The following is a 25,682-nucleotide window of genomic DNA, read 5'->3' as shown; positions in this document are numbered from 1 at the left end:
ATATTAGAGATAGATAGATAGATAGATAGATAGATAGATAGATAGATAGATAGATAGATAGATAGAGGGGTGGGTTCTACTTTTCTACCAGTTCGCATTGTGCCCGCATGCGTGGGAACGCTCTTTTGCACATGTGCAGATCACCTATGATGACATCCAGCTCAGTGGGCAGAGCCTCCTGCCGGTTTTACTACTGGTTCTTGCGAACCGGTCCGAACCGGGGGCAACCCACCACTGGATAGATGGATATTATTGCATTTCTTCCTATGAAATTTGCCCTGTCACCTTCATGTAACTGGAACATGTATCCAGTGATGGGATTCAAGTAATTTAACAACCGGTTCTCTGCCCTAATGATTTCTTCCAACAACCAGTGTGCCAAACTGCTCAGAAAATTAACAACCGGTTCTCCTGAAGTGGTGCGAACCGGCTGAATCCCACCACTGCATGTATCCCTCTGGAGAATTTGTTCAAATTGTATGAATCGTAACCATGAAGCAACCCACAACCCACATCTAGCACAAAATAGCCCTCAAAACGGGGCCCATTTCCTTACCGACTATATGTGTTTCTCTTGGAGTGTTAAGGAATGGGGGAAACTTCTGCAGCTCTTGATATCTGTCCGGGGAAAGAGAGTCCAAGACGATAGAATATTTCAAGGCCAAAGGAGAAATGTTGTCGATCTGCAAAAGAACCCATCGTCCTAAAATTACTTCCAATATTAAGCTGTTTTTCCTCGGTAGCAGAGTACAGGTGCTTGTTGGCCTTTGGCAAAAACGCAAACTTTTCTTTTTGTGGAGTCAGGAAGAAAACAGTGGCGGGAAAGTAATTTTTGCAAGAAATCTTTCCTAGCTTGTCATGGATGAGAACAGTAACATGGTTCAGATCAGGGGTGTGCAACCTTGGCAACTTTAAGACTTGTCGACTTCAGACCTGGGGAATTCTGGGAGTTGAAGTCCACAAGACTTAAAAGTTGCCAAGGTTGGACACCCCTAGTTTCGATGTTAAATATTTCAGACCACCTTTGTTCCCAAAAATATACCATCTCTAATCTGGGGAAATTGCTCACTGTAAAAAAAATCTTTGAAAATTTATCACTCATAAAGATTATTTTGCCCTGTAGTCTAGATTGATCTTGAGGTTAACTTATCTTGTCATTTTATCCCCCCCCACATCCTGATTTTAAAGACGACCCTGCGAACTTTAGATAGGATTTGCTTGAAATCCCCAAGGATTAACTAATTTATGGTATTTGATCAAAAATTGCTAGATCACAGCAGATGGCAATAAATAGGCTGATGTCGGCTTATGTCCAGAAGCTAAGTAGGATTAGAGGCGGGGTAACCGGAAGAAATCTGAAATAATAATAATAATAATAATAATAATAATAATAATAATAATAATTATTATTATTATTATAATTATAATTATAAGGGCTACTCTGCTATTTAGAAATTCTAAATTTACCGGACTTGAACATTTTGACTCTACAAAAAACCACCTTACTCGGAACAGCTTACATCCTCCAACGATACCTTAACAGTTCCTAGGTCCTTGGTTAGGACTCGAGCTGCTGAGCTATTAACCAGCCTCAAAAGCTGTGAATCTCACTAAAGATTAAATAATAATAATAATAATAATAATAATAATAATAATACTACCTAGGACGCTGGCAGCAACCTGTATCAACCATTAGCACCAGTCAATGGTATTTGTGACACGTTTTTAATTGTCCAGTTGTCTTGAGTTTCATTTTTAATGAATGACACGTTATGTTAACAGCTCTTAGGTCCTTGGTTAGGACTTGAATTGTTAAGTTTTTACCAGTCCCAGGCTGTCAATCGAATTGAAGATGAAATCTTAAATAATGATAATGATAATAATAATACCAAGTGGTGGCATTTCCTTGCAGCTTGCTTGCAAATCACGGTAACACGGTTTACCACAGGGAGGTGGCTCGGTGGCGAAGACACCGAGCTTGTCGATCCAAAAGGTCGGCAGTTTGGCGGTTCGAATCCCTAGGACAGGTCTCCTGCGTAAGCCAGGGGGCTGAACTAGATGACCTCCAAGGCCCCTTCCAACTCTTTTACTGTTATTAGGCGTGGATGTTACAACGCCCCCACCGATTCGCCTCGCTTGGGAATAGGAGAACAGGATTTCCTTGGAAAGGAGACCGTACCTTGAAGACAGAGGTGGTGGTTTCCTTGGAGACTACATATCCCATATTCAACACATCTTCTTCCAGCGAACAGGCAATGGACACGATTACTCCTCTGCCAGTCAACGTCAGAGTCAGGGTGGCTTTCTCAGTTCGAATCTCCAGGATCTCAAAATACTGGGAAGAGAAATTTCAGGGGGAAATGGATGAAATGTTCAGTGGGACACTGTATAGATCAGTGGGTCTCAACCTTCTCCACTTTAAGAGGTGTGGACTTCAACTCCCAGAATTACTCAGCCGGCTGGGGAATTCTGGGAGTTGAAGTCCACACCTCTTAAAAGTGAAGAAGGTTGAGACACAGCGCTACAAAACATTAAAAGTGTGACAAGAGAACAGAGAAACTCACGGACTTGCTCTCCTCCGGACAGAAGGACAGGACCAGCTCCCGGGATTCGCCTTCTCCGAGTGAACAAATCGGATTGGCCAGCAGAAACGGTCCAAAGGGATCAAGAAGGGAGTATCCCACCTGAAAAACTTGGTTCAAAGAATCCAACAAAGGACAAAGAAAAACAGCCAATTCCTAATCTTGGGCCAAATAATACAAACTAACTAACTTTGGAATGCTTTTCTTCCAAGTGGAGGGTAACGAGAACCGGGGTTTTAGAAGCTGAAACCTGAGTTTGAATCTTTACTTTTTTCCCCGCCTCCTCCTCCTTCCCCACCTTTTTTGATTTTTGAACTGTAATTTCCCCCCACCTCCTTCGACGTTACTATTTCTAAATCACAGACAGGAGCTTTCTGGTTGGGAAAAAAGAAACAAAACTAAAAAAAATATTCTTTTTTTAAAAAAAAGAAAAAGAAAGAGAAAAGCAATCTAGTGGGAAATACGGTGGAGCATTAGGGCCTAGTTCCGTGATGGCGAACCTATGGCACACGTGCCAGAGGTGACACGCCGAGCCTTCTCTGTGAGCACGTGTGCCGTCGCCACGCCAAGTTGCTTTCTGCCCGAAGGCAGACTTTATGTATATATCACACCGCCCTCCCCTATCCCATTTGCCCAGTTCAGCGAACTGGCTGATCGCATCATTGGCTGGCCCCTCCTCTCCCCACACCTCTCCGCCATTCCTTATCTCGCCTCGCCCATGTTGGCTGCTTGCCAGAGCCCCCCCCCAACTGTTCTTTGGCTGTTCTCTGGTTCCTCGCCTGCTCCCTTGGTTGCTTGCCGTCGCCGCTTGCCCAGACCGCGTCTCCCAGGCCCAGCTCTCCCGCTCCTTGTCCACTTGAGTGCCGTTGCCTGCCTAATTTTTGGTAAGTTGCTGCCTATCTGAGTGACTGTGTGACTTCCCCCTTGCTTGCTTGCCGTCGCCACTTGCCCAGGCCCAGCTGCTCCCGCTCCTCGCCCGCTTGCTTGCCATCGGTGTCCACATGCAGCCCGGGGCATCCGCCCCCTTGCCAGCCAGGAGCGCTGCCGCCAGTCGCTCCCCTGTGCCCACCTGCCTGCCTCTGCGTCGCTTAACAATGCCACAGCCCATGCTGCAGCGGCGGTGAACTAGGGCCTAGTTTAATGAAAAGGATACCACCAAGTGTTCTTTGGATATATTCTGGATCTCCACTTCTTTCTTGATTCTATGCCCTGTGGGAGAAGACAGTTCAGGTAAAAGAAAGCCAGCTGAAGACAATTTTAAAAGAAGGACGACATTAAGGAGCCATTCTTACATTGGTCTCGGAAAACATAAGAAGAAGAATTCTCACTGTGCGCGTTATCAAAACCAGCCAAACCACCAAACCAACTTTGGGAAACCAGCAGCCTACCAGATCCTATCGATCTATAGTTCAAATCCTCTTTTGCTATTGGCAATATTAACCGGTATTTCTGGAAATTACAGTTTAGCTACAACTGTTTGTGTGTGTGTTATGTCTGTGTATCACAGATTCCGTTTACAGTAGGATTTGAGATCAGCATGGCCTGATTCAAGCTATATACGCTTGTTTCAGAGGTGGGTTTCAGCAGGTCCTGACCAGTTCTGGAGAACCGGTAGCGGAAATTTTGAGTAGTTCGGAGAACCGATAAATATCACCTCTGACTGGCCCCACCCCCATCTATTCTCTGCCTCCCGAGTCCCAGCTGATCAAGAGGAAATTGGGATTTTGCAGTAAGCTTCCCCTGGAGTGGGGAGGGAATGGAGATTTTACAGTATCCTTCCCCTGCCACACCCACCAAGCCATGCCACGCCCACCATGCCACGCCCACAGAACCATAGTAAAAAAAAATTGAATCCCACTACTGGCTTGTTTCATTTTGTCTTAGACAATTAGACAACCCCAACTACAGGGACCTAATGTTGGGCTCAGTTGTGGTCATAAATCAAGGACTACCTATATACCTTTGGCCTGCCCTATACAAAGTGTTGTACTGCTCCAATATTCCAAAATGAGAGATTTTTGTTTTTTGTTAGAATAGAATAGAATAGAAGAGAATAAATATAGAAGAGAAGAGAAGAGAAGCAAAAGGAATAGGAATAGGAATAGGGAAAGGGAAAGGGATAGGGATAGGATAGGATAGGATAGGATAGGATAGGATAGAACAGAACAGAACAGAACAGAACAGAACAGAACAGAATAGAATAGAATAGGAAGGGACCTTGGAGGTCTTCTAGTCCAACCCCCTGCTTAAGCAGGAAACCCTACACCACTTCAGACAAATGGTTAGCCAACCTCTTCTTAAAAATTTCCAGTGTTGGAGCATTCACAATTTCTGGAGGCAAGTTGTTCCACTGATTAATTGTTCTCACTGTCAGGAAATTTCTCCTTAGTTCTAAATTGCTTCTCTCCTTAATTAGTTTCCACCCGTTGCTTCTCGTCCTGCCCTCAGGTGCTGTGGAGAATAGCTTGACTCCCTCTTCTTTGGGGCAGCCCCTGAGATATTGGAAGACTGCTATCCTGTCTCTCCTGGTCCTTCTTTTCATTAAACTAGACATCCCGAGTTCCTGCAACCATTCTTCATATGTTTTAGCTTCCAGTCCCCTAATCAACTTCGTTGCTCTTAAGATGCTTATAAGGCCACTGAGAAAACTTGTGGATCTTCGCCAGAAAGCACCAAGGTTTATGAATCAAAAAAGAGGATAGAGAAAGAGGATTTCGTACCGACGGCGACGTCCCCAAAGTTGAAAAAGGTCCTCCCGTTGTTTGAAGTGACCACCACGACAGGGGCGACAGACGGACAATGGAGCTCCAAGTACAAAGTATTATAAGGGCTGTCGAGAGAAAAATACACTGCAGTTCAAATGCCCCTGGTTTCCGACACGGAAAGCATCATGGCCCGTGAACACCGCAAGATCCCAAGATCGGCAAAAATAGCTTTGTAGAAAGCAAACTTTCAGAGAAGATTCTGATCGCAGAGAAAATTAAAAACATGGTTCTGCGCAGGGGTGGGATTCAGCCGGTTTGGGCAAACCGGATGTTAATTTTAATCTGGTTCGGCGAACCGGTTTATTCCAAGGACTGTCTGATCCCGCCCACCACGCCCCTCCCCTTCCAGGAGTCTCAATGCGGCCCATTTTGGATGCCAGGTAAGTGCAGGGTGTGTGCGGAGGCTGTCGGAGGGCGAAAAATGGGTCTACCGGAAGTCCGGAAACAGGCCTGTTTCCGGCCTCCAGAGGACCTAAAGTGCCCAGGGGAGGCTGTTTTCACCCTCCTGGAGGCTCTAGGAAAGCCTCTGGAGCCTGGGGAGGGCAAAAAACGGGCCTACCGGAAGTACCGGAAGTCCAGAAATGGGGCCATTTCCAGCCTCTGGAAGGCGCGCGAAGCGGAACCGGTTGTTACAGCTGGTGAATCCCACCACTGGTTCTGCGGCCTCGTATGGGGAGCGCAGGGGAGCACGCAGCCATGGGGTTGATGAGTGGCCGAAGAGCCCACCCTGTGACTTTTAACTCATTTTAATAGCATTCAATAGCGTCCTTTTAAAATTTTAAATTTTTACAGCCTGTTTTTAATCTTCTTTCCTGTTTTATTATACACCGCCTGAGACGGGCGGTCTCAAAGTATCAGATATAGATAAGATAAATATAAAGAAATATTTTGTCCAACCAGAAAGCGTTAAGATCTTTGTTGAGGAATGAAGCCAGGCGAAAAGAAAATTCACTCCTACCAAATCTGGCCCTTCCACTTAAAAAACCCGGTTTAAAATCAGAGTAAAAACAAAGCCCAGTCTTTAATTACATGCGGATGCAAATCAAAGGGTGTCCATGGCAAGCAAAAAGAGGCTGACGGTGTGCTAATTTTATTAGCCACACATGTAGCCAAAGCAGCAGACTTTGACAAACTCAACCCCTCCCACGGTAATGCCATGGTAAAGTGGCCCTCGTCCGCATTGGTTTCTCCGGTTGATGCACGTGGCGTACCTGAAGTTCATGTTTTCGACCCCTCTTTTCTCGTCGATGTCTCCGCTTGCGACGAGGCAAGGTATGATGTACTTATCGAAACAGCTGGTGTAGCTACGGACTAGGTTGAGATGCGCCGCAATGTACTCTTCGGAGCTAGAGGGGGAAGAAACCAATCAATAGCTGACCAAAGTAGACCGATGAGCACACCTAACTTCTACAATTGAGTGTTAGCCAGGAAGCAGAAATAGCGTCAACTCGCAAAGCATCCCTGCAAGGGCAAGGGGGATGGGAAAACGGCGAAGCAGCATGGCAGCCAAAAACAAAAGCACATTCCAGACATATCTCTCTCAAGGCTATCTCCCAGGGTTACCCACAGCGGCCGGAGGGGAGTGATCTCTACAACCCGTGATATTGTTCCATTGGTGAATGTGACTGATGACACACCCTGGGGGGGGAGGAGGGGAAACAGGGTCAAGCCTGGGTCGTAAATTACGTGGGGTCAGAGTTGGCTTCACTTGGAACGTGCCGACATGAAGCTCCTAATAAATAATTGGATTTCTTTGGAAGCTTGGCTTGAGGCTTATGATTTAATTAGGGCAACCGTCGGGAACTCTGACAAATAGATTTTGGCATCCTCACTCTCTGGAGATGTCTTCTGGGTTGGGTACTTCGAAGGGCTTGATGGGGCTCTTGTCCTTCGAAGGTTCAGCCACGAAGGAGATGCTGGCTGTCTTCTTCCCATCTTTCCGTCCCAATATGGCTGCCTCCTCTTTCCTCCTCTGCCATCAAAATAAATAAACAAATAAAGAGCAGATGGGAAAGTCAAATCCTTCTGTGTGAATGGCAGCAAACAAAACACAACTTTAGACTTTCCCCGAATCCTAGCTTTGGCTCCTGGAGATAGAACTGAGAGACTGGGGCCACCAGGATTCTTTCAGCATAGATTAAGAAAAGTCCCCATCTCCTCCATCTCCATCTCCTTCCTTCCTCCCTCCCTCCCTCCCTCTCCCTCTTCCTTCCCTTTCTCCTTCCTTGCCTTCCCTTCTTCTCCCTTCCTTTCCCTTCCTTCTTTTTCTCCTTTCCTTCCTTTCTTCCCTTCTCCTTCTTCTCTTCTCCTTCTTTCCCTTCCCTTCTGTTCTCTCCTTCGTCCCTTTCTTTTTCCTTTCTTTTTCCTTTCCTTTCCCTTCCCTTCCTTTTCCTCTTCCCTTCCCTTCACTCTTCCCTTCCCTTCACTCTTCCCTTCCCTTCCCTCCCCTCTTCATCCTTTCCTTTTTTCCTTTCTTTTCCTTCCTTTTTTCCTTTCCTTCCTTTTTTCCTTTCCTTCCTTTCCTTTCCCTCTTCATCCTTTCCTTCTTTCCTTCTTTCCTTCTTTCCTTTCCTTTCCTTTCCTTTCCTCTTCATCCTTTCCTCTCTTCTCCTCTCCTCTCCCCTCCCCTCTCCTCCCCTCCTTTCCTTTCCCTTCCCTTCCCTCTCTTCCCCTCCCCTCCCTTTGTAGCCATTCTGTGACTCTCCTAATTATGTCACTGGACTTTATTACTTTTACTGGGCGTTGAATGAAGTATTACACTACTGTGATGAATTGCTGGTCTCTAATTTTTGTCCAGCTCACCTTATATCCCCCCCCCAGCCAGGTTTCTGTGTGTGTCTGTGCACTTTTGCCACCTGCTTCTCCAAGTTGTGACCCTGTCATACATTCCCTTGGTCAGAAAGAACTAAGAGGAAGCGTCCCGCGCCACTCTTCTCTTTACCTGCATTTCCAATTCTCGGGCCCTTTTCTCCATCTGAGCTTTGATTTCGGCATTCTGACAGGTTATATTGACCGCCTCTTGCCTGATCAACTGATCGGACAGCGCTGGGTGGAAGGAGACATCAAGGAGGCATTTCTGGACATCAGAAGCCGACAGAAGAGAAAGAAATAAGGAGGAGTGTGGGGGGGAGACCTCACTAAAAGCAGAAATGACCAAGGACATAAAAAAACCAAATAAACTAGGCAGGAAACAAAAATGGCTGAAGCCACAAAACTACAACAGAACCTCAAAATAACAGCATAACAGAGTTGGAAGGGACCTTGGAGCAGTGGTGAAATCCTCCGCGGGTTGCCACCTATTCACTGCCTGTGCATGCGTGCACTTCGCATGGAAAAAGGAGCTGTTTGAAGGTAAGTAGAACAGCGAGGGAGGGGGGAAACGGACAGCTGTGCCGCGCGATTTAGATTCGCTAGAAAGTAGGATTTCCCCCTTTCTACCGAATCTAAATCGCGCGGCACAGCTGATCGTCGGAAATACCAGTTCAGACGAACCCGTAGCTTTTTCTTTTTTTTTTACTACCGATTCGCCCGAACCGGTGTGAACCGGTAGCATTTCACCCCTGCCTTGGAGGTCTTCTAGTCCAACCCCATGCTAAAGCAGGAAGCCATGTATCATTTCACACAAATGGTTTTCCAATCTCTTCTTAAAAACTTCCAGTGTTGGAGCATCTGCAACTTCTGGAGGCAAGTTGTTCCACTGATCAATTTATTTTCACTGTCAGGAAATTTCTCGTTAATTCCAGGTTGCTTCTCTCCTTGATTAGTTTTCCATTCATTGCTTCTTGTCCTGCTTTCTGGTGCTTTAGAGAATAGGTGGACCCCCCTCTTCTCTGTGGCGCTGCCCCCCAAATATTGGAAGAACGCTATCATCTCACCCCAATCCTTCTTTTCATTAAACTAGACATACCCAGTTCCTGCAACTGTTCTTCGTTATGTTTTAGTTTCCACTTCATCTGAGGGATGGGGTGGTGGAGGTAGCTTTAATTTATTTTAATTATTCAAGCAATTATTTCTTATTTAAATGTGTCATTCTCCTCTTAGCTTTCAACAAAGCCCAAATGAAGAGGGAGGAAATACGTGTCCAATATTTGAGGGGCTGCCACAGAGAGGAAGGGGGTCAAGCTATTCTCCAAAGCCCCCGAAGGCCAGACAAGGAATCATGGATGGAAACTGATCATGGAGAGATTCAACCTGGAAATAAGGAGGAATTTTCTGACAGTGAGAACAATCAACCCATGGAAGAGAAGTTGCCTTCAGAAGTTGTGGGAGCTTCATCCCTGGAGGCCTTCAAGAAGAGATTGGACTGCCATCTGTCAGAAATGGTGTAGGGTCTCTTGCTTGGGTGGGAGGCTGGACTAGATGACCTACAAGGTCCCTTCCAACTCTGTTAATCTGTATCTGCTAATTTTTAGGCCGACTTGATGGCAAAGTTTTCAAAGGGTGGATCCATCGCAAGGAATTAAAACCAGTAGTGGGATTCAGCCGGTTTGCACCACTTCGGGAGAACCGGTTGTTAACTTTCTGAGCAGTTTGGCAAACTGGTTGTTGGAAGAAATCATTAGGGCAGAGAACCAGTTGTTAAATTACTTGAATCCCACCACTGATTAAAACCCCAAGCCAAAAATTCATGAAGCTGGTTGGGAGGCTGGAGGTAGTAGTAATAATATCTTATTTAAACATGCTCAGAGTTTACCTTCCCAGGCAGGACAGTCCCCACGCAGGGGATGATGATGATGGGAGAATCTTCGGGCACAAGGAACTGGAAGGAAGTGGGTCCAACTGGAGCAATTTCCCCCTCACCGATTCGGGGCATGGTGTGAGTGAAGTGGCTGATTCTCTCGTGAGGGTTGAGGATGAAGAGGGTGGCGGCCGAGACGTCGTCCAGAGCCGTGGCCGGAAACTGGACGAAGGAGTGGGAAAGCACAAGGGGAGGATGGACTCCGACAGCTTTGCAGGACAGCTTGAACTCTCTAAAATGGGAAAACGGGACCGAAATGTTTCGGGGTCGGCGTCGGATTCTTTTCGAAGAAGCGGCGTGACCAAGTTGGCAGTTTGTCACGCGCGCCCCTTTCTGCAAATAAAAGAGAGAAATCCCCACTTGCTTCATGGCTTCGAAGAGCTCTGGGGTGGCACGATGGTTAGAATGCAGTATTGCAGGCTAATTCCGCTGACTGCCGGCTGCTGGCAGTTCGATTCTCACTGGCTCAAGGTTGACTCGTCCTTCCGTCTTTCCGAGGTCGGTAATATGAGGAGCCAAATTGTTGGCGGCAACAGGCTGACTCTGTAAACCGCTTAGAGAGTTTTCAGAAGTTACTGAACTTCTGATAGGCCCCTTTTTCGCCCTCCACAAACATCTGCAGGGGCCCTGCACTTACCTGCATCCAAAATGGGCCATGTGAGGACTCCTGGGAGGGGCGGGATGGGGTGGGTAGGGTCAGATAGGAGTGGGATTTCGGGGGTTCTCCGAACTGCACAGAATCTTAGCTAGAGGTTCTCCCGAACCCCTGCGAACCCCCATCGGCCCACCCCTGATTCTGGAATATATAGGATTTGGGCGTCTCTCGCTGGCAAACCTTTTTTCCTCATTGTTTTGTTTTAAATATTATTCCCTGAATGAGGCGGCATCACTTTTGAAAAAACGATGACAGTAATTGGCAGTTGTTTGGGGCTGTTCTTGGGTTTGTTTTCCCATGTTTTAACACTGTTTTGTCTTCTCTGTCTGCGGAGTGATGAGTGGCTCGGATGGGTTGTTTTAAAAGCCAACCAGGAATTATCTACAAACCACACAGAGATCCTGTCAGGGTGGGGTGTTTTCACCCTCCCCAGGCTCCGGAGGCTTTTCTCGAGCCTCTGGGAGGGTGAAAACAGGCACGTTTCAGGACTTCCGGTAGGCCCGTTTTTCACCCTCCCAGAGCCTCCGCGTGGGCACTGCACTTAAACTGGCATCCAAAATTAGCCGTGTGGCTACTACTGGGACGGGCGGGGTAGGGTGGGAGGGACCAGCCAATCCTTGCAACTACCGGTTCGGCGAACCAGATGTAAAATTAGCATCCAGTTTACTCAACCCCGTTGCCCCCCGTTTTGGGCCTAGTAGGCCTCACTGCAGCCTACTGGGCCCAGAAATGGGCCATGGGGGAAGCGTGCCGCACCCCTCCGCACTCCCGCCCCTACGCATGCACACAACCCCCAACCCCCGCGCACGCATGCGCAACCGCTGCCCCGTGCACGTGATCCCATGCATGTGGGTGTGGCCCCTGCACATGCGTGCACATCTCCCACATGCGCCTTGCCCCCTGTGCATCCCAAAAATCAGCTGGCTGGCTGATGCGCAATGGAGCTGATTTGGGCGACAGCTCGCGTGCCCGCTGTGGCAGCTGTTTGCTATCACGGTTTGAGAGTTTAAACTAGTATTGTAAAATACTAGTGCCAGGAGCTAAATATGGAGTCCTCTGTTCTAGCTAGGGCGAGCTGAACCTCAAGGGGACCTCGCCCCGATTCAGTGACTCCCCAAAATCTTTTTTGCCCAACGACATCACGGCAATTGGCAACTGAAACAGACACCTATACCTGTTGATCTCCGTCTTGCAAATGAGTTCAAAACTGTAGAGTTTCGCTGTCTTGGCTTTGAAGATGACATCCAGGGTCAAGCTTTCCAGAGGTAGGAGCACCCCAAAGCCGTCGTTGGGCTGAACTTCGACAAACTTCCCAAAATCGGGAGAAAAATGAACCAAGGAAAAGTATTAGAAAATGGACGGTTATTTATTTATTAAGGAATGTCCTATCACTTCTAAGGTACAAATGGTAGATATTTTACCCTTATCAAAAGGGTTGTTTTATTTTGGCTGGACTAGATGACCTACAAGGTCCCTTCCGACTATGTTAATCTGTTATTAAACTTGGTTCTCAGAATTCTTCTAGCAATTAGCAACAGCACTATATTCACAGTGCTCTACAGCCCTCTCTAAGCGGTTTTACAGAGTCAGCCTATCGGCCCCAACAATTTGGGTCCTCATTTTACCCACCTCGGAAGGCTGGGAGGCTGAGTCAACCTTGAGCCTGGTGAGATTCGAACTGCCAAGACTGCAGTCAGCCGGCAGTCAGCAGAAGTAGCCTGCAGTACTGCACTCTAACCACTGCGCCACCGAGGCTCATACATTTAGTGAGATTGCAAAGCAAAAAAAAAAAAAAAGGAAACATATTGAATATTGTATTGACTATGGACGTCTGCTGCCCCACCCCCCAATTCTAAATAAGCCAGGTTACTAGTCCTCCTGGCTCTGAAAATATATATGCTTTTAAAGCTCCTTTCCAGGAGAATTTTAAAACATCAGAAATTATGACAATGATCACAGTGGTGAAATCCAATTTTTTTTTTTACTACCAGTTCTGTGGCCATGGTTTGGTGGGCATGGCTTGCTGGGTGTGGCAGGGGAAGGATATTGCAAAATCCCCATTCCCTCCCCATTCCTGGGGGAAGGATATTGCAAAATCTCCATTCCCACCCCACTCCGGGACCAGCCAGAGGTGGTATTTGCCGGTTCTCCGAACTACTCAAAATTACTGCCACCGGTTCTCTGAACTGCTCAAAATTTCCGCTACCGGTTCTCCGAACTGCTCAAAATTTCTGCTAACGGTTCTCCAGAACCTGCTGAATTTCACCCCGACACTAGGTGACACAACAAACATTTACCGGCTGGTTCAGTGTAGAAAAATGAAGAAGTTGGAATTTCCTGACACGGATTTCATTCTAAGCGGGACCCACCAGAACCTCCCCATCGTAAACAGTTGAGAGTAATTCTCACCCGGGCTGCAAATTCCCAAGGGACAAAATCAAGCAGATCTTTTTACCTTTGGCAGCCCGACGAAACCAAACTCCTGGGGGAGAATCGCTTTGTTGGTGACGGTGATGGTTGTCCGAACAGCTTCGTAGATAGAGCAGTATCCAAAATCCACGTCGCTTGGGTTGATCTCCAAATCCGACGTGGTCAGGATGGCGTGCATGCTGAATTCAACCGGCTTGCTCTAAAAAGGAGGAAAATAAGAAAAAAGCTGATTGGCAGGTGGATCGGCCTCCCTGAATACCCCCAATCAGCTGTTCCTAGAGGTGAATTTTAGCAACAGGTTCCTTGGTTGTGAGCTCTGTGCCTTGCTTTTTTTGGCTTTTTTTCCTGCCTCTGAAAGTTCTGAAACCCTGTTTCAGAAAAAAAAAATTCCTGCCTCTGAAAGCCTCCGAAACAGAGCTTCAGAAAAAAAGCCTCTGAAGCTCTGTTTGGGGACTTCTTTTCTGAAGCTCTGTTTGGGGGCTTTTTTTCTGAAGCTCTGTTTGGGGCTCCTTTTCTGAAGCTTCGTTTCTGATGCTTTTTTCAGCCTCTGAAACCTCTGTTTGAGAAGCTGGGCGGGGCTACATTCGGAATATAAGACGCACCCAGATTTTCACCCTCATTTTGCGGGGGGAAAGGTGCGTCTTATACTCCGAAAAATACGGTACATTTGAACAGAGGTTCTTCATCAGGGGCTGCTGGGGGTTCACAGGGGTTCGTGAGAACCTCTAGCTAAGATTCTGTGCAGTTCGGAGAACCCCCAAATCCCACTCCCACCCCACCCCTCCAGGAGTCCCTGGAAGGCCTGTTTTGGATGCAGGTAAACGCACGGCGCACACGGAGGCTAGGAGAGGGCAAAAAACGGGCCTACCGGAAGTTTGGGAAGGCTGGAAACAGGCCCATTTCTTGCCTCCAGAAGGCCTCCGGAGCCTGGGGAGGCCGTTTTTGCCCTCCCAGAGGCTGGAGAAAAGCCTCCGGAGCCCGGGGAGGGCAAAAACACCCCCTCCCGCTGTGGTGCAGAAGGACTAGGCCACGCCCACCATGGCCACGCCCACCCAGCAACCGGGCAGAGAACCCCTTGCTAAAATTTTTGAAGCCCACCCCTGTTCTTCATTCTTCAAATGAAGAATCCAGGTTTGTCCAGAATGAGACGGGACAGGACGTTTGTGCTTACAGAGCAAACAACAAGCCACAGATTGGCCAAGCTGACCTGATCAGAAACAATGATAGTCAGGGGTGCTTCCAGAACTCGGGTCCTCTCATCAAAGTACTTCTTGGCATCTTTTGAAAGGGGGAGTCTGAAAGAGAAGAGAAGGTGGGGGTGTCCAGGTTAAGCAGGGATGGATAAATATAGACCCTTTAATGACCTGTGGACTTCAACTCCCAGAATTCCTGAGCCACCAGCATGGGTGGCTCAGGAATTCTGGGAGTTGAAGTCCAGAGGTCATTAAAGGGGCCATAACTGCCTATCCCTGTGCTAAAAGCTTGAGTATACCTTCCGGGAAAACAGCATAAACAACCTTGACTCAACTTTGTAAACAAACTTTTAAGGACATTCCTACAATGTTTCTCAGACGCTTAGAAGTTTCCTTGAAAAATCCAGATTTAAATTTATTCAGGTGATCTAGTGAGGGGACGCGGTGGCTAAGAGTCTGAGCTTGTCGATCGAAAGGTCGGCAGTTCAGCGGTTCGAATCCCTAGCGCCGCGTAACGGGGGGGGGAGCTCCCGTGAATTTTTCCCAGCTTCTGCCAACCTAGCAGTTCGAAAGCACGTAAAAAATGCAAGTAGAAAAATAGGGACCACCTTTGGTGGGAAGGGAACAGTGTTCCGTGTGCCTTTGGCATTGAGTCATGCCGGCCACATGACCACGGAGATGCCTTCGGACAGCACTGGCTTTGAAACGGAGATGAGCAACGCCCCCTAGAGTCGGGAACGACTAGCACATATGTGCGAGGGGAACCTTTACCTAGTTAAATACGGGGATTTCTCTGAGCAAGAGTGAAGAAAAGAACATCTTATCAAATATTGCAGTTAAGAGCTTTTGCTCCAAACGGCTTTCCGTGATCCTTGTTTCTCTTATTCTGCTTTTTTCTAGATAACCTGAAGACAAGAATAGTTTTTGTATTGCATTTTATCAGGCTTGTCTGGGAACCAGCATTCGGCGAAGGCACGGGTGTCAACGATTCAAACAAATATGCCACTCATTTCATTTCATTCATTCATGAAATTTATTCGCTGCCCATATCGCACCCTTTATGGTAAATAAATTAATCCACCTGCAATACAGCCTATCTGTACTGAGAATGGAAGGAAAACTTATTTCCAGATGCTAGAAAATTCTTAATTCTTTCAGCCAACAGGGGAATTTTTGCAGGACCTTTGCAAGCGATGCCATAAAACAAGGCATTTATCTTTTTGACTCCAATGACATGTCGTTATAATGTATTCCGCCTGGTACCGAGCGCTCACAAAAAGCGAGGCTGAATCCCGCATTGAGCCCATCCAAAAGGATTTGCATATCCTAGCCTCCCGCTTGAGGAAGTAAGAGAACTAGCAATCCTGGTTTATTCAATACCCTGACACAGACAAGTGACAGAAAGATGGGCAGCTTGAATAAATAAGAGAATAAAGGAATAAAAGTAGGAATGCAATCCTCCATTTTGCATCCTGCAAATAATTCGGGGTACCATATTTTCAGGTTCATCCCCTTCGCATCCAAACCACTGCGATATATGAGAAATAAGTTTCTCCTTTGGTGTGTGTTTTTTTTTTTTTTTGCAGTACAAATTATTATTAGTCTGATTGAGTGGCAAAGCAGATTTTTTTTTAAGCCTCGTTTCCGCACGGGGATTTCGAGACAATGCTTTTCACTGCTTTTCACTGCCAGGAATTCCTTCTGTCAGCTCGTGATATTAAATAGGAGCCGAAGATAAGCCGATGTTGTATAATTACTGTGTGTGTTTTTTTAAAAAAACAGACCAAGAGATTGCTCTGTTTTCAGGACAGTAACTCTTAGCTATAAATAGAACTTAAACTTGCACACTAATCAGTATGTCAGCTTCCGAGATCCCAGCTGTAGGGAGCTAAGGCACCCATTTCGGCCAATCTGTTCCTTTTGACGTTGACGTGAATTAATTAGCAGCAATTCTGAGTCACCCTCGGTGGGAGCGCGGTGTCGAACGGATGGAGCCATGCTGGGCTCCCCCCAATATCCTGGCATCTCCACTCACCCCTCAACTGGTCCTCACTCAAGTGGAGAGGAAAAGATGGGCTGCTCAAATCCACATGGCCTCTAACTGCCCCTCCCTGAACAGAGGTGAAAGAAAACGAGCATTTTCTACATTTAGCCAAGAAAATTCTACATTTAGGCAAGAAAAATAAAGTGACAAAATTAGTGGACCGGAGGAATACTGTTGATATAATTTACTTGGACTTCAATAAGGCATTTGATAAAGTAGACCATAACCTACTACTAGATGAGGAGTCAGCAACCTGCGGCTCTGGAGCCACATGTGGCTCTTTCGTTCCTCTACTGAGGCTTCCTGTTGCTGGTCAGCTCCACCATTGATAGGGCTTTCGGTTAGGACAGTTGTTTTTTTTTAATTTGATTTATATTTTGCCCTTCTCCGAAGACTCAGGGCGGCTTACAATGTGCTCAGCAATAGCCTCCATTCTTTTGTATATTTATACAAAGTCAGCTTATTGCCCCCACAAACTGGGTCCTCAATTTACCTACCTTAGAAAGGATGGAAGGCTGAGTCAACCTTGAGCCTGGCGAGATTCGATCTTACTTTAATTGCAGACAGCTGGTGTTAAATTACAGAGCTCTGTCTGTTGAGCTATCCAGGCTGTTGCAACTCCAAGCCGGCCAAATTGGCGAAGAAAGAAGTCGGGTTTTGAACGCAGGCCCTCCTCAAAGAGAACGGTGGCGGAGAAAGAAACGCATCGGGAAAGTAGCGAAAGCAGCCGGTGCATTCCTTACCTTGGCAGGAATTTCAGCTGGACGCTGAAGGAAGAATGGGCTTGGATGTAGCCTGTTTTGGGGAGCAGCTCCACGTAGCTAGCCAGCTCCTTGCAAACTTCAAACTTCAGGCGTAAGGCGCTGGTCGCTCTGGAGAGAGAGAAAGGCAAGAGAGCGGAGCGCCCTCGACTTACGACCACAATTGAGCCCAGAATTTTGGTTGCTAAGTGAGACATTTGTTTGGTGAATTCTGCTCCACTTTACGACTTGACAAATATTTGTCAAGCTGAGTTCATTCTCTTCCAGCTGTGAAAAAAAAACCTTGGCGGTGTTTAAGGTCTTAGTAAGGAACTGAGACCTAGGGATGCGGTGGCTCAGTGGCTAAGACGCTTAGCTTGTCGATCGAAAGGTCGGCAGTTCAGCGGTTCGAATCCCTAGTGCCGCGTTATGGGGTGAGCTCCCGTGGCTTGTCCCAGCTTCTGCCAACCTAGCAGTTCGAAAGCACGTAAAAAAAAATGCAAGTAGAAAAAATAGGGACCACCTTTGGTGGGAAGGGAACAGCGTTCCGTGCGCCTTTGGCGTTGAGTCATGCTGGCCACATGACCACGGAGACATCTTTGGGCAGCGCTGGCTCTTTGGCTTTGAAACAGAGATGAGCACCGCCCCCTAGAGTCGGGAATGACTAGCAGATATGTGCGAGGGGAAACTTTACCTTTACTTTTTAAGGAACTGAGAATATGTGTGGCTTGTTATACACATACACATACACACACACACACACAAAGGAAACAAAGGAGAAGAGGATAAATCCAGCATACATTTTTAAAAAGCCGATCCTATTTGCTCGCCTTCAAAATAGAACGTTAAAACGGCGAGGAAATTAAAAATAGCAAGGCTCAGAACATCTTGCCAGCTGAAGCTGCGGAATGAAAGGAAGGTGGAAATTGGGGGGGGGAGGCTGCCCGCAACGCTTTTTGGAAAAAGCAAACACTGCACGCGCACGAGATCCGTTTCTTCGGAAAACGCAGCCCCCTCCTCCCCCCCCGTTTGTTTGTAACTTTACAATTCCTTGCGGGGTCTGCTAAAATGAATGCTTCTTTCTAGATGTTACACGCCTTGTCCTTCAAATAATAATAATTTTAAATAATTTTAAAAATTGGCATAGTATCGGGCTAGAAGAAATATATTAAAAACTGCTCACCTGCTCTGAACCACGATGCAGTCCTGGTAAAGTCGATCGTACATGCAGATTTTCAGGTCGATCGTGGGATTGCAAACCCAAACCGGCACGGCCATTGCGACGGCGATGACCCCGATCGGCAACTAAAGGCAAATCCGCGCAAAACTCAGCATCCCAGCAGAGATGCCCACTTGTTGTTAAGTGTTCTGCCCCACACCAGCCTCCTCGTTGTTGGAATCAGCTACAATCTGCACAGGCCGCTGACGGGTCATAACACTAAGTGAATCTGGCTTCCTTACTGACTTTACTTTGGTCGCAAAAGGGGATCATGTGACCCTGGGGTACCGCGACCTTCATAAATACGAGTCCCCGTTGCCCAAGTGTCCGAATTGTGATCGCGTGACCATGGGGGATGCTGCGACCGTCGTAAGTGTGAAAAAATGGTCATCAAACACTTGTCGGCCACCTGGCAGTGGAGTCGGACAGCGATGAGGCTGAGGAAGAACATGGGCCAGTCCTAGAGAAGGCCCGGATGAGGGCTCTGCATCGGAGGCAGAGATGGGGCCAGGGCCATCGGGGAGTGATGTGCGGACTCCGGAGCCTCCAGAGGCTGACAGCAGAGAGGCAGAGGAACAGGAGGAGCCTGTTCCTAGTGCACGTATTAGAAGAGCTGCCAGAAGGCAAGAGCAGCTAAAGCAAAGAGGACGACTCAGGAGTAAGGCCAAGAGATGATTGGCCCCTCCCAGAAGGCTTAAAAAACCAGCAACGGCTCTTGGGCTCTTTGACGGAAAACAACGTTGATAGTCTTGCTGCACTTATCTCGTCGGCGTCTTTTGCTTCTGAGCTTTTGCCAAGAAAAGCCTTTGGCAGTTTGCCTAATTATACCAAGGTTGGTGATTAGACTGAAGAATTTGTGTTACGAAGAGTTTGTTTTAATTTAGTTTGGACTACACTGAGAAGGAGTTAATTCTCAGCTGTTCTAATAAAGTCTGTTTGTTTTGGAACTGTTTGTGTCGATTACTACCTACTTGGTTGTGTCAATTACTACCTACTTGGGCCTGGGTCACAACACATATGACTGGTGACCTTTGGGAGGAAGTGACAAAGTTTTACTTTTAATTGGGTGTAAAACCTGTGGGAATTTAAGAGCCAGTTTTCCACCAAGTTTGTGGCAATATATGTCCCAATAAAATGTTCTTTGAGGAATATGCCTGCCTCGAAGTACTCATTGTTGGGAATGTATTACTTGGAACCTTGACAGACATTTGCTGGCTCTGTTCTTAACGTATCTGCGGCAGGGGAGGGGGAGAGAAATTAATCCCACCACTCACTGGTTTGCAATCTGGGTTCTCAAAGATGATCTCGAAATCAGCCTGGACGGTCCCCGGAACCACAGGTGTGAAAATAATCTGAAGTTTGACCGAGCTGAAGGGCCCGATATCGCCCTCGGTTACCTGCAGGTAAGCAAAAAAACGAAACCATCATCGAAGAGCTCCGTTTATTAGTAATTTTCAGTAAGGTCTCTTCTTTCCGATTCTTAAAAAGAGATTTTTAAGCAGTTTTATTCTAACATTTTCTTATTGCAAACTCAAGGGTGGAAAGATAGAGTAACAAAAGAGTTGGAAGGGGCTTTGTTACTACCGGTTCTGTGGGCGTGGCTTGGTGGTGGTGATGGGGGGTAATGTGACTGAGTGGGTGTGGCCAACTTTTTCTCTTTTTTTTACTTTTAAAACCATTTTTTCTACAGCCTCTTCAGCCGAAGAGGTTGTAAAAAAAAAATGCTTTTAAAAGCCTGTGATGATCAGGCAACTCAGCTGGGATCGTCAGAGCCTTTTAAAAGCTAGAAGAGGTTGTAAAAAAAATGCTTTTAAAAGCCTCTGACGATCCCAGCTGAGCTGCCTGATCGTCAGAGGCTTTTTTTTTTCTTTTAAAAACATTTTTTCTACAACCTCTTCGGCTGACGAGGTTGTAGAAAAAATGCTTTTAAAAGGCTCTGACGATCCCAGCTGAGCCGCGCGATCATCAGAGGCTTTTTTTTTTACTTTTCAAAGCATTTTTTCGGCTGAAGAGGTTGTAGAAAAAATGCTTTTAAAAATTTAAAAAAAGCCTCTGATGATCGCGCAGCTCAGCTGGGCATGGGGGGGCAAGGATTCTCCGAATCACCCACCGCCCTCGCTACTGGATTGGGCAATCCGGTCTGAACCGGAAGCATTTCACCCCTGCTTCTATTCCAAACCCCAGCTAGAACAGAGACCTTATACAAGAGGGGGAATCTATGGCTGGCTCAGGAATTTTGGGAGTTGAGGTCCACAAGTTCTAAAGTGATATAATTGCCGAACCTTGCCCTAGACCATTCCAGACAAATGCTGCCTGATCTCTTCTTGAAAACCTCCAGTGTTGGGGCACCCCCGACTTCTGGAGGCAAGCCAATCGTTCTCACTGTCAGGAAATCTCTGAGTGGTGCGGTGGCCTAGAGGTGGAGCTCTCGCCTCAAAATCAGGAGGCTGTGAGTTCGATCCTAGGTAGTAGAGGCAGATATTTCTCTCTCTCTGGGCACAATGAGAATTTATCTACTGAATAAAAAAAAAATCCGCACTGGTGACAGGAAGAGCATCCGGCCAGGAAACACTCTGCTCCGTTCAGTTGCCCAGACCCCACTCCGCAATGGATTACAGGGTCATAAAAAGGAGTTGACGATGATGACCATCAGGAAATCTCTCCTTCGTTCCAGGTTTCGATCTCTCTTTGATAGTCCACTCTGGTGACTGCCCATTCGGGAATCACGCCACCTGGATCCATCCGCGAACGCCACCTTCAGATCGAACAAGTCCTCCATGGCTCTGTTACCTTGCCCAATTTTAGTTCGCAGAACTCTTCCGGAGGGTCATCCAGGGAGCCGACATCTGGAGAAAGCATTGAGATTTCTCCAGCGATGTCCATCTCCGTTATGGCCTGTGGCTCTTGAAAAAGGAAACGGAGGAGAATCAAGAGACATGATATCCACCATGGGGCTCTGTCTATCATTAAAAACCTTGTGTGGCCCAGTGGTCTATACCAGAACGGCAACCTTAAAAACTCAAAAGAGCCACAAAAGTCTTAACCGGAAGCCCGCCCCCCGCCCCCCCCCATTCAATTCTGGAGCCGACCGGAAGTCCAATTCCCCCAACCATAGAGTCTCCTCCTAGCGCAGCATCCTTTTTCCTCTACCTGTCCTATCTGAAAGCCCTATCAATCGTGACTGGAAAACCTGCCCCTTGCCATAGAGTCTCTTCCTGCTGCGCCTTGCTTTTCCTCCCCATAACCGGAAGCTCCTCTCAAAATTGTGGCGGCGACAGGGAGCCGCAGCCGAGGGATGAAAGAGCCACATGCGGCTCCAGAGCCATAGGTTGCTGACCCCTGCTTTAACCATTGCAGTTGCGAACGAAGGAAAGCCAGCTCCATACCATTCGTGGTAGTTATGGTGGCATCGCTACGTAGTTTCTCCAGCGGGGCAGCGCCTTGGATAACCTCTTCCGAGCGGGACAGAGACACGGCGTCAGTTCCCGTGTTGTAGCTGCTTTTCTCCATGTTGAATAATTCACCGGTAGCAGAGCAGACCTAAATATGGGAAGGACGAGCAGTTTCGTTGAAAACAGTCCAATTCCAATCATTTTCCCCAGATGGACCCTCAAGGTTTGAGGATGTGCACGTCCAGGCCGGATTGCACTTCCCGTTGTGATGACAGGAGGTGATTGATTGAACTGAACATGAGCCAAATGTTTCGTATCCCAGAATGGACATTTTTAGGGAGGTTACAAAAAAACCCACATTCCAAAATATCTCCTTACCTTGGCAACGTTTGGTCAAGTGGTTAGGAAATGGCATGGGGCAAAAAAGTAGATGGGGGGAAAAAAATAGAATTTTGCTCATAAGCTGTACCAAGCCATTACTTAATTATTTATAGTTTATTAAGAAGCCACAAGGGCTTGGATGTGCAAATAATAATGAGCTAAATCCAACAAATTAAATTATGGCTGAGCCTACTGCATTAACCTAGTTTAGTTTAGTTTAGTTTAGTTTAGTTTAGTTTAGTTTAGTTTAGTTTTAGGTTTAGTTTTAGTTTAGTTTAATTAATTAGCCCTTGGGCCATATCAAAGTGCAGAGTTCCAGACACAAGTTATTACTAAAATCTGATAAAACAAACAAACAATCAAGACATTAAAAGAGAAAAAATTTGTATTTTGACTTTCTGATCAAAGTGGAGTTTTGTCTTTTAACTTTTTTTTTTTTTTTTTTGGAATAAAATAAAAATTACATTAAATTTTTAAAAAAAGTCACCAAGGTTGAGAAACACAGCTCCCGATAATTTTTTTTTTCACTTTGAGTCCGAAGTCCAAAGGAAAGAGACCCCCTCGGAAAAATCAGTTTTCAATATTTCTATCCTGCATTATTTCCGTTCTTCTCTTCCCACCGATTCCTTTAAGCCTTTGGCTTCACCGCAAGCCTCAGGGTGGGAAAATGCTCCATTTAAGGAGCCAAGAATGGCACCTTTCTGGTCAAAATATGAAATTAAAGACACCTTGATTTAGTTGGAGCAAAGTTGCAAGGATTAACTTCTTTGGAAAGAGCTACCATGCAGTCCGAAAGGACCTTGAAACTGGTCCTTTCGGGGTGGGGCGGAGAGGGAAAAATGACTATTAACTGGCTATTTTTAGATTGACTGATGAACTTTAATGCAGATTTACCGGCTTCTCGGTGGAAGGCATTGGAACTGCGTATGGAGCCTCGGTGTCACCTAATTTTCGGAGCCGGAACCGTGTCCCCAGGGCCCCGTCATTCGTCAAGGTGATGGTGCGTGAAATGGTTTCCCCAACCACGTGCATGCCGAAATCTATGAGCTCTTTATCAAGGGACAGCTGGAAAAAAAAAGAGAAAGTGGAAGGCGGGGAGAGGGAAATAATTTGATTTAACGCTATGGGGGCGATCGCGTTGGTTCAGGGAAGGGGCACAAGCGTTTCTGCGTCTCTACAGAAAAGTCCTCGAGTTACAACCAGAGGTGGGATTTAGCCGGTTCGGGATTGGTTTTGGCGAACCGGTAGCGGAAATCGCGGATGGGCCTGCCCACTTGCCCTGGCTCTATGCCATCCTATTTAGGCACATCTTTTAGGCAAAAGGTGCGCGTGTGAGCAAAGCACAAGCACGAAAGGCCAGGCACATATGTGGAAGGCAGGTGTCAGCACGAACCGGGCACGTCCGGGCACAAAGTGAGCATGCGCGCCAGTGATGGGTTGCCCCCGGTTCAGACCGGTTCGCAGGAACCGGTAGTAAAACTGGCGGGAGGCTCCGCCCACTGACCCGGACGTCATCAGAAGTGATCTGTGCGCGGGCACGATGCGAACCGGTAGTAAAGGTAAGTAGAACCCACCCCTGGTGCGCGCGCGGGGCAAACCAGTAGTAACATAATCCGAAACCCACCGCTGGTTACAACCATTTTGTTTCGCAGCTATTAAAAGTTACAACAGCAGTGGAAAAAAGTGACTAATAACCGACCGGTCCTCACAGTTACAGCGTGAGGTCCTGTGATCAAAACTGGGGCATTTAGATATAAAGTTTCAAATGGTGACTGCACCCATCATAAATACATAGATAATGTATTTATGATAGGTGCGGTCACTATTTGAAATTTTCTCGGCCAGCTTCTGACTAGCAAAGTCAATGGGGCAAGCTGGATTTGCTTAAGGACTGCAGGATTCACTTAGCAACTTCAAGTGATCCGCTTAACGACCCTGGCGAAGAAGGTCGTTAACATCAGGCACGACTCAAACACTTCCAACTTTAAAAAAAAAAAAAAAGGACAAAATCTTAAATGGCAATTTACAGAGCAGACCGTCGACTTAGCAACCTGTAAATGCCGCAGCTCAAAAACTTGGCAACTTGACAGTGATCAAAATAATGTACTTAATCAGGGTGGAAAATAATGTCTGCAGACGTGTGTGTGACGTACACAAACACACACACACACACAAACACACCATGGGGAAATGGTTAAGGTGCTGGACGTGAAGCAGACAAACGGGTTTGCTGAGTCAAACTCCACCAGTTGTTCTACCTCAGGCCAGTCTACCTCGCAGGGTTCTTATGGGTTAAAAACTGGAAGAGAGAGGGTATGAATCTCACCCTGAGTCCCCTGGTGGAAAAGGCTGGATAAAAATCTAATAAAAGAAATAAAATAACACGGAGAGATAAATAAGCCTCTGCCCGATTTCTGTGTTCATGTATTCTTTCGCTTGCCTTCATTTTCAAAAATATATTAAAAAGGCATTTCCTTTCATGTGTGAAAAAGGATTTAAACATCTGTGGGTTTACTTAGGGTGAGGCTTGCCATCCAAATCAAATAATGTATCCTTACGCTTGCTAGAGTGTCATTTCACAGTACCCTCCTCTAAATAGACAGGGCTGACTACAGAGTAAATGATTTGTGGATTTATTTCAAGAAAAGTAGTGTGTAGTTTATTTATTGAAATGCTGTTAGGCCGCTGTTCATTTGAATTCTCCCAGATCTCTTCCTGTTTCTCCTCATTTCCTGCTAACATTTTGTTAGAAATTCTGTTTTATAGATAGCACCACACAGAACAAACAAAGAGTACAGTCACCATGTGCTTTACTGCTCAACTGCATAATTGTAACAGGAAACTCTACTTAGAGCAAAAAAGCAGAGTATATATCATAGATCCAGGCTTGTAAACACTGCCATCTACTGGCTAAATACTACTGTAGTTGTTGCATAAAAATACATTCCAACAATGAATTCCAATGTTTTTTTTTTCCTTTGCTCTTGTATATACCCTGTTTCTCCCAAAATAAAACATCCCCTGATAATAAGCCCAATCGGGCTTTTGAGCACATGGCAATAAGGCCAAGCACTTATTTCAGGGTTCAAAAAAAAATAAAAGACAGAGTCTTATTTTTGGGGAAATACGGTAGTATACCAAAGCAAGATAGAATTTTCCTCTCAGATCCTAAGGCAAAATCTAGACTTACCACACACTTCTTGGTTGAACACTTCAGGGGAATGGAAAAGGATCCAGTTTGGGATAAAAAGGTGACTTCTCCTTCAAGATCTTCATTTATCTGAAAGAAAACAAGCAAGATACCTTTATCAGCCCATTAAATATCTGAAGGGCCTGAGAAATTCATCTCATGAATAGCATATTATTTCTCTTCCTGTGTACAGGGACTCCTTGACTTATGACCACAAATCAGCTAGAAGACCTCCAAGGTCCCTTCCAACTCTGTATTCTGTAAATATGAGCCAACAATGTGCTGCAATTGCCAAAAAAAAGCCAACACAGTTCTAAGCTACTTTAACAGGGGGAGAGAGAGATGCAATCATC

General features: G+C 46.4%; 1 protein-coding gene across 5 annotated transcripts in view; it reads right to left on the bottom strand.

Annotated features, from left to right (window-relative positions):
- CFAP74 (cilia and flagella associated protein 74) overlaps positions 1-25,682 on the bottom strand; it is an 85,818-nt gene that overhangs the window by 7,456 nt on the left and 52,680 nt on the right. For all 5 annotated transcript variants that reach the window (XM_087879301.1, XM_087879302.1, XM_087879300.1 and 2 more), the window contains 19 exons: positions 25,330-25,419; positions 23,034-23,204; positions 21,753-21,906; positions 21,157-21,269; positions 19,641-19,763; positions 18,331-18,452; positions 17,151-17,279; positions 14,378-14,465; positions 13,196-13,369; positions 11,915-12,048; positions 10,041-10,317; positions 8,289-8,423; positions 7,180-7,319; positions 6,559-6,693; positions 5,303-5,412; positions 3,736-3,791; positions 2,565-2,684; positions 2,180-2,335; positions 557-683 (listed from right to left, as the gene is read on the bottom strand). In XM_087879301.1, coding sequence (XP_087735427.1) covers positions 557-683; positions 2,180-2,335; positions 2,565-2,684; positions 3,736-3,791; positions 5,303-5,412; positions 6,559-6,693; positions 7,180-7,319; positions 8,289-8,423; positions 10,041-10,317; positions 11,915-12,048; positions 13,196-13,369; positions 14,378-14,465; positions 17,151-17,279; positions 18,331-18,452; positions 19,641-19,763; positions 21,157-21,269; positions 21,753-21,906; positions 23,034-23,204; positions 25,330-25,419 — 2,554 coding nt within the window. The remainder of the gene's footprint in view (positions 1-556; positions 684-2,179; positions 2,336-2,564; positions 2,685-3,735; positions 3,792-5,302; positions 5,413-6,558; positions 6,694-7,179; positions 7,320-8,288; positions 8,424-10,040; positions 10,318-11,914; positions 12,049-13,195; positions 13,370-14,377; positions 14,466-17,150; positions 17,280-18,330; positions 18,453-19,640; positions 19,764-21,156; positions 21,270-21,752; positions 21,907-23,033; positions 23,205-25,329; positions 25,420-25,682) is intronic.

Source organism: Pantherophis guttatus, chromosome 15, assembly GCF_059756535.1.
Source record: "Pantherophis guttatus breed Tessera chromosome 15, ASM5975653v1, whole genome shotgun sequence".
Lineage (NCBI taxonomy): Eukaryota > Metazoa > Chordata > Lepidosauria > Squamata > Colubridae > Pantherophis > Pantherophis guttatus.
This window is presented reverse-complemented; position numbering and strand designations above follow the sequence as displayed.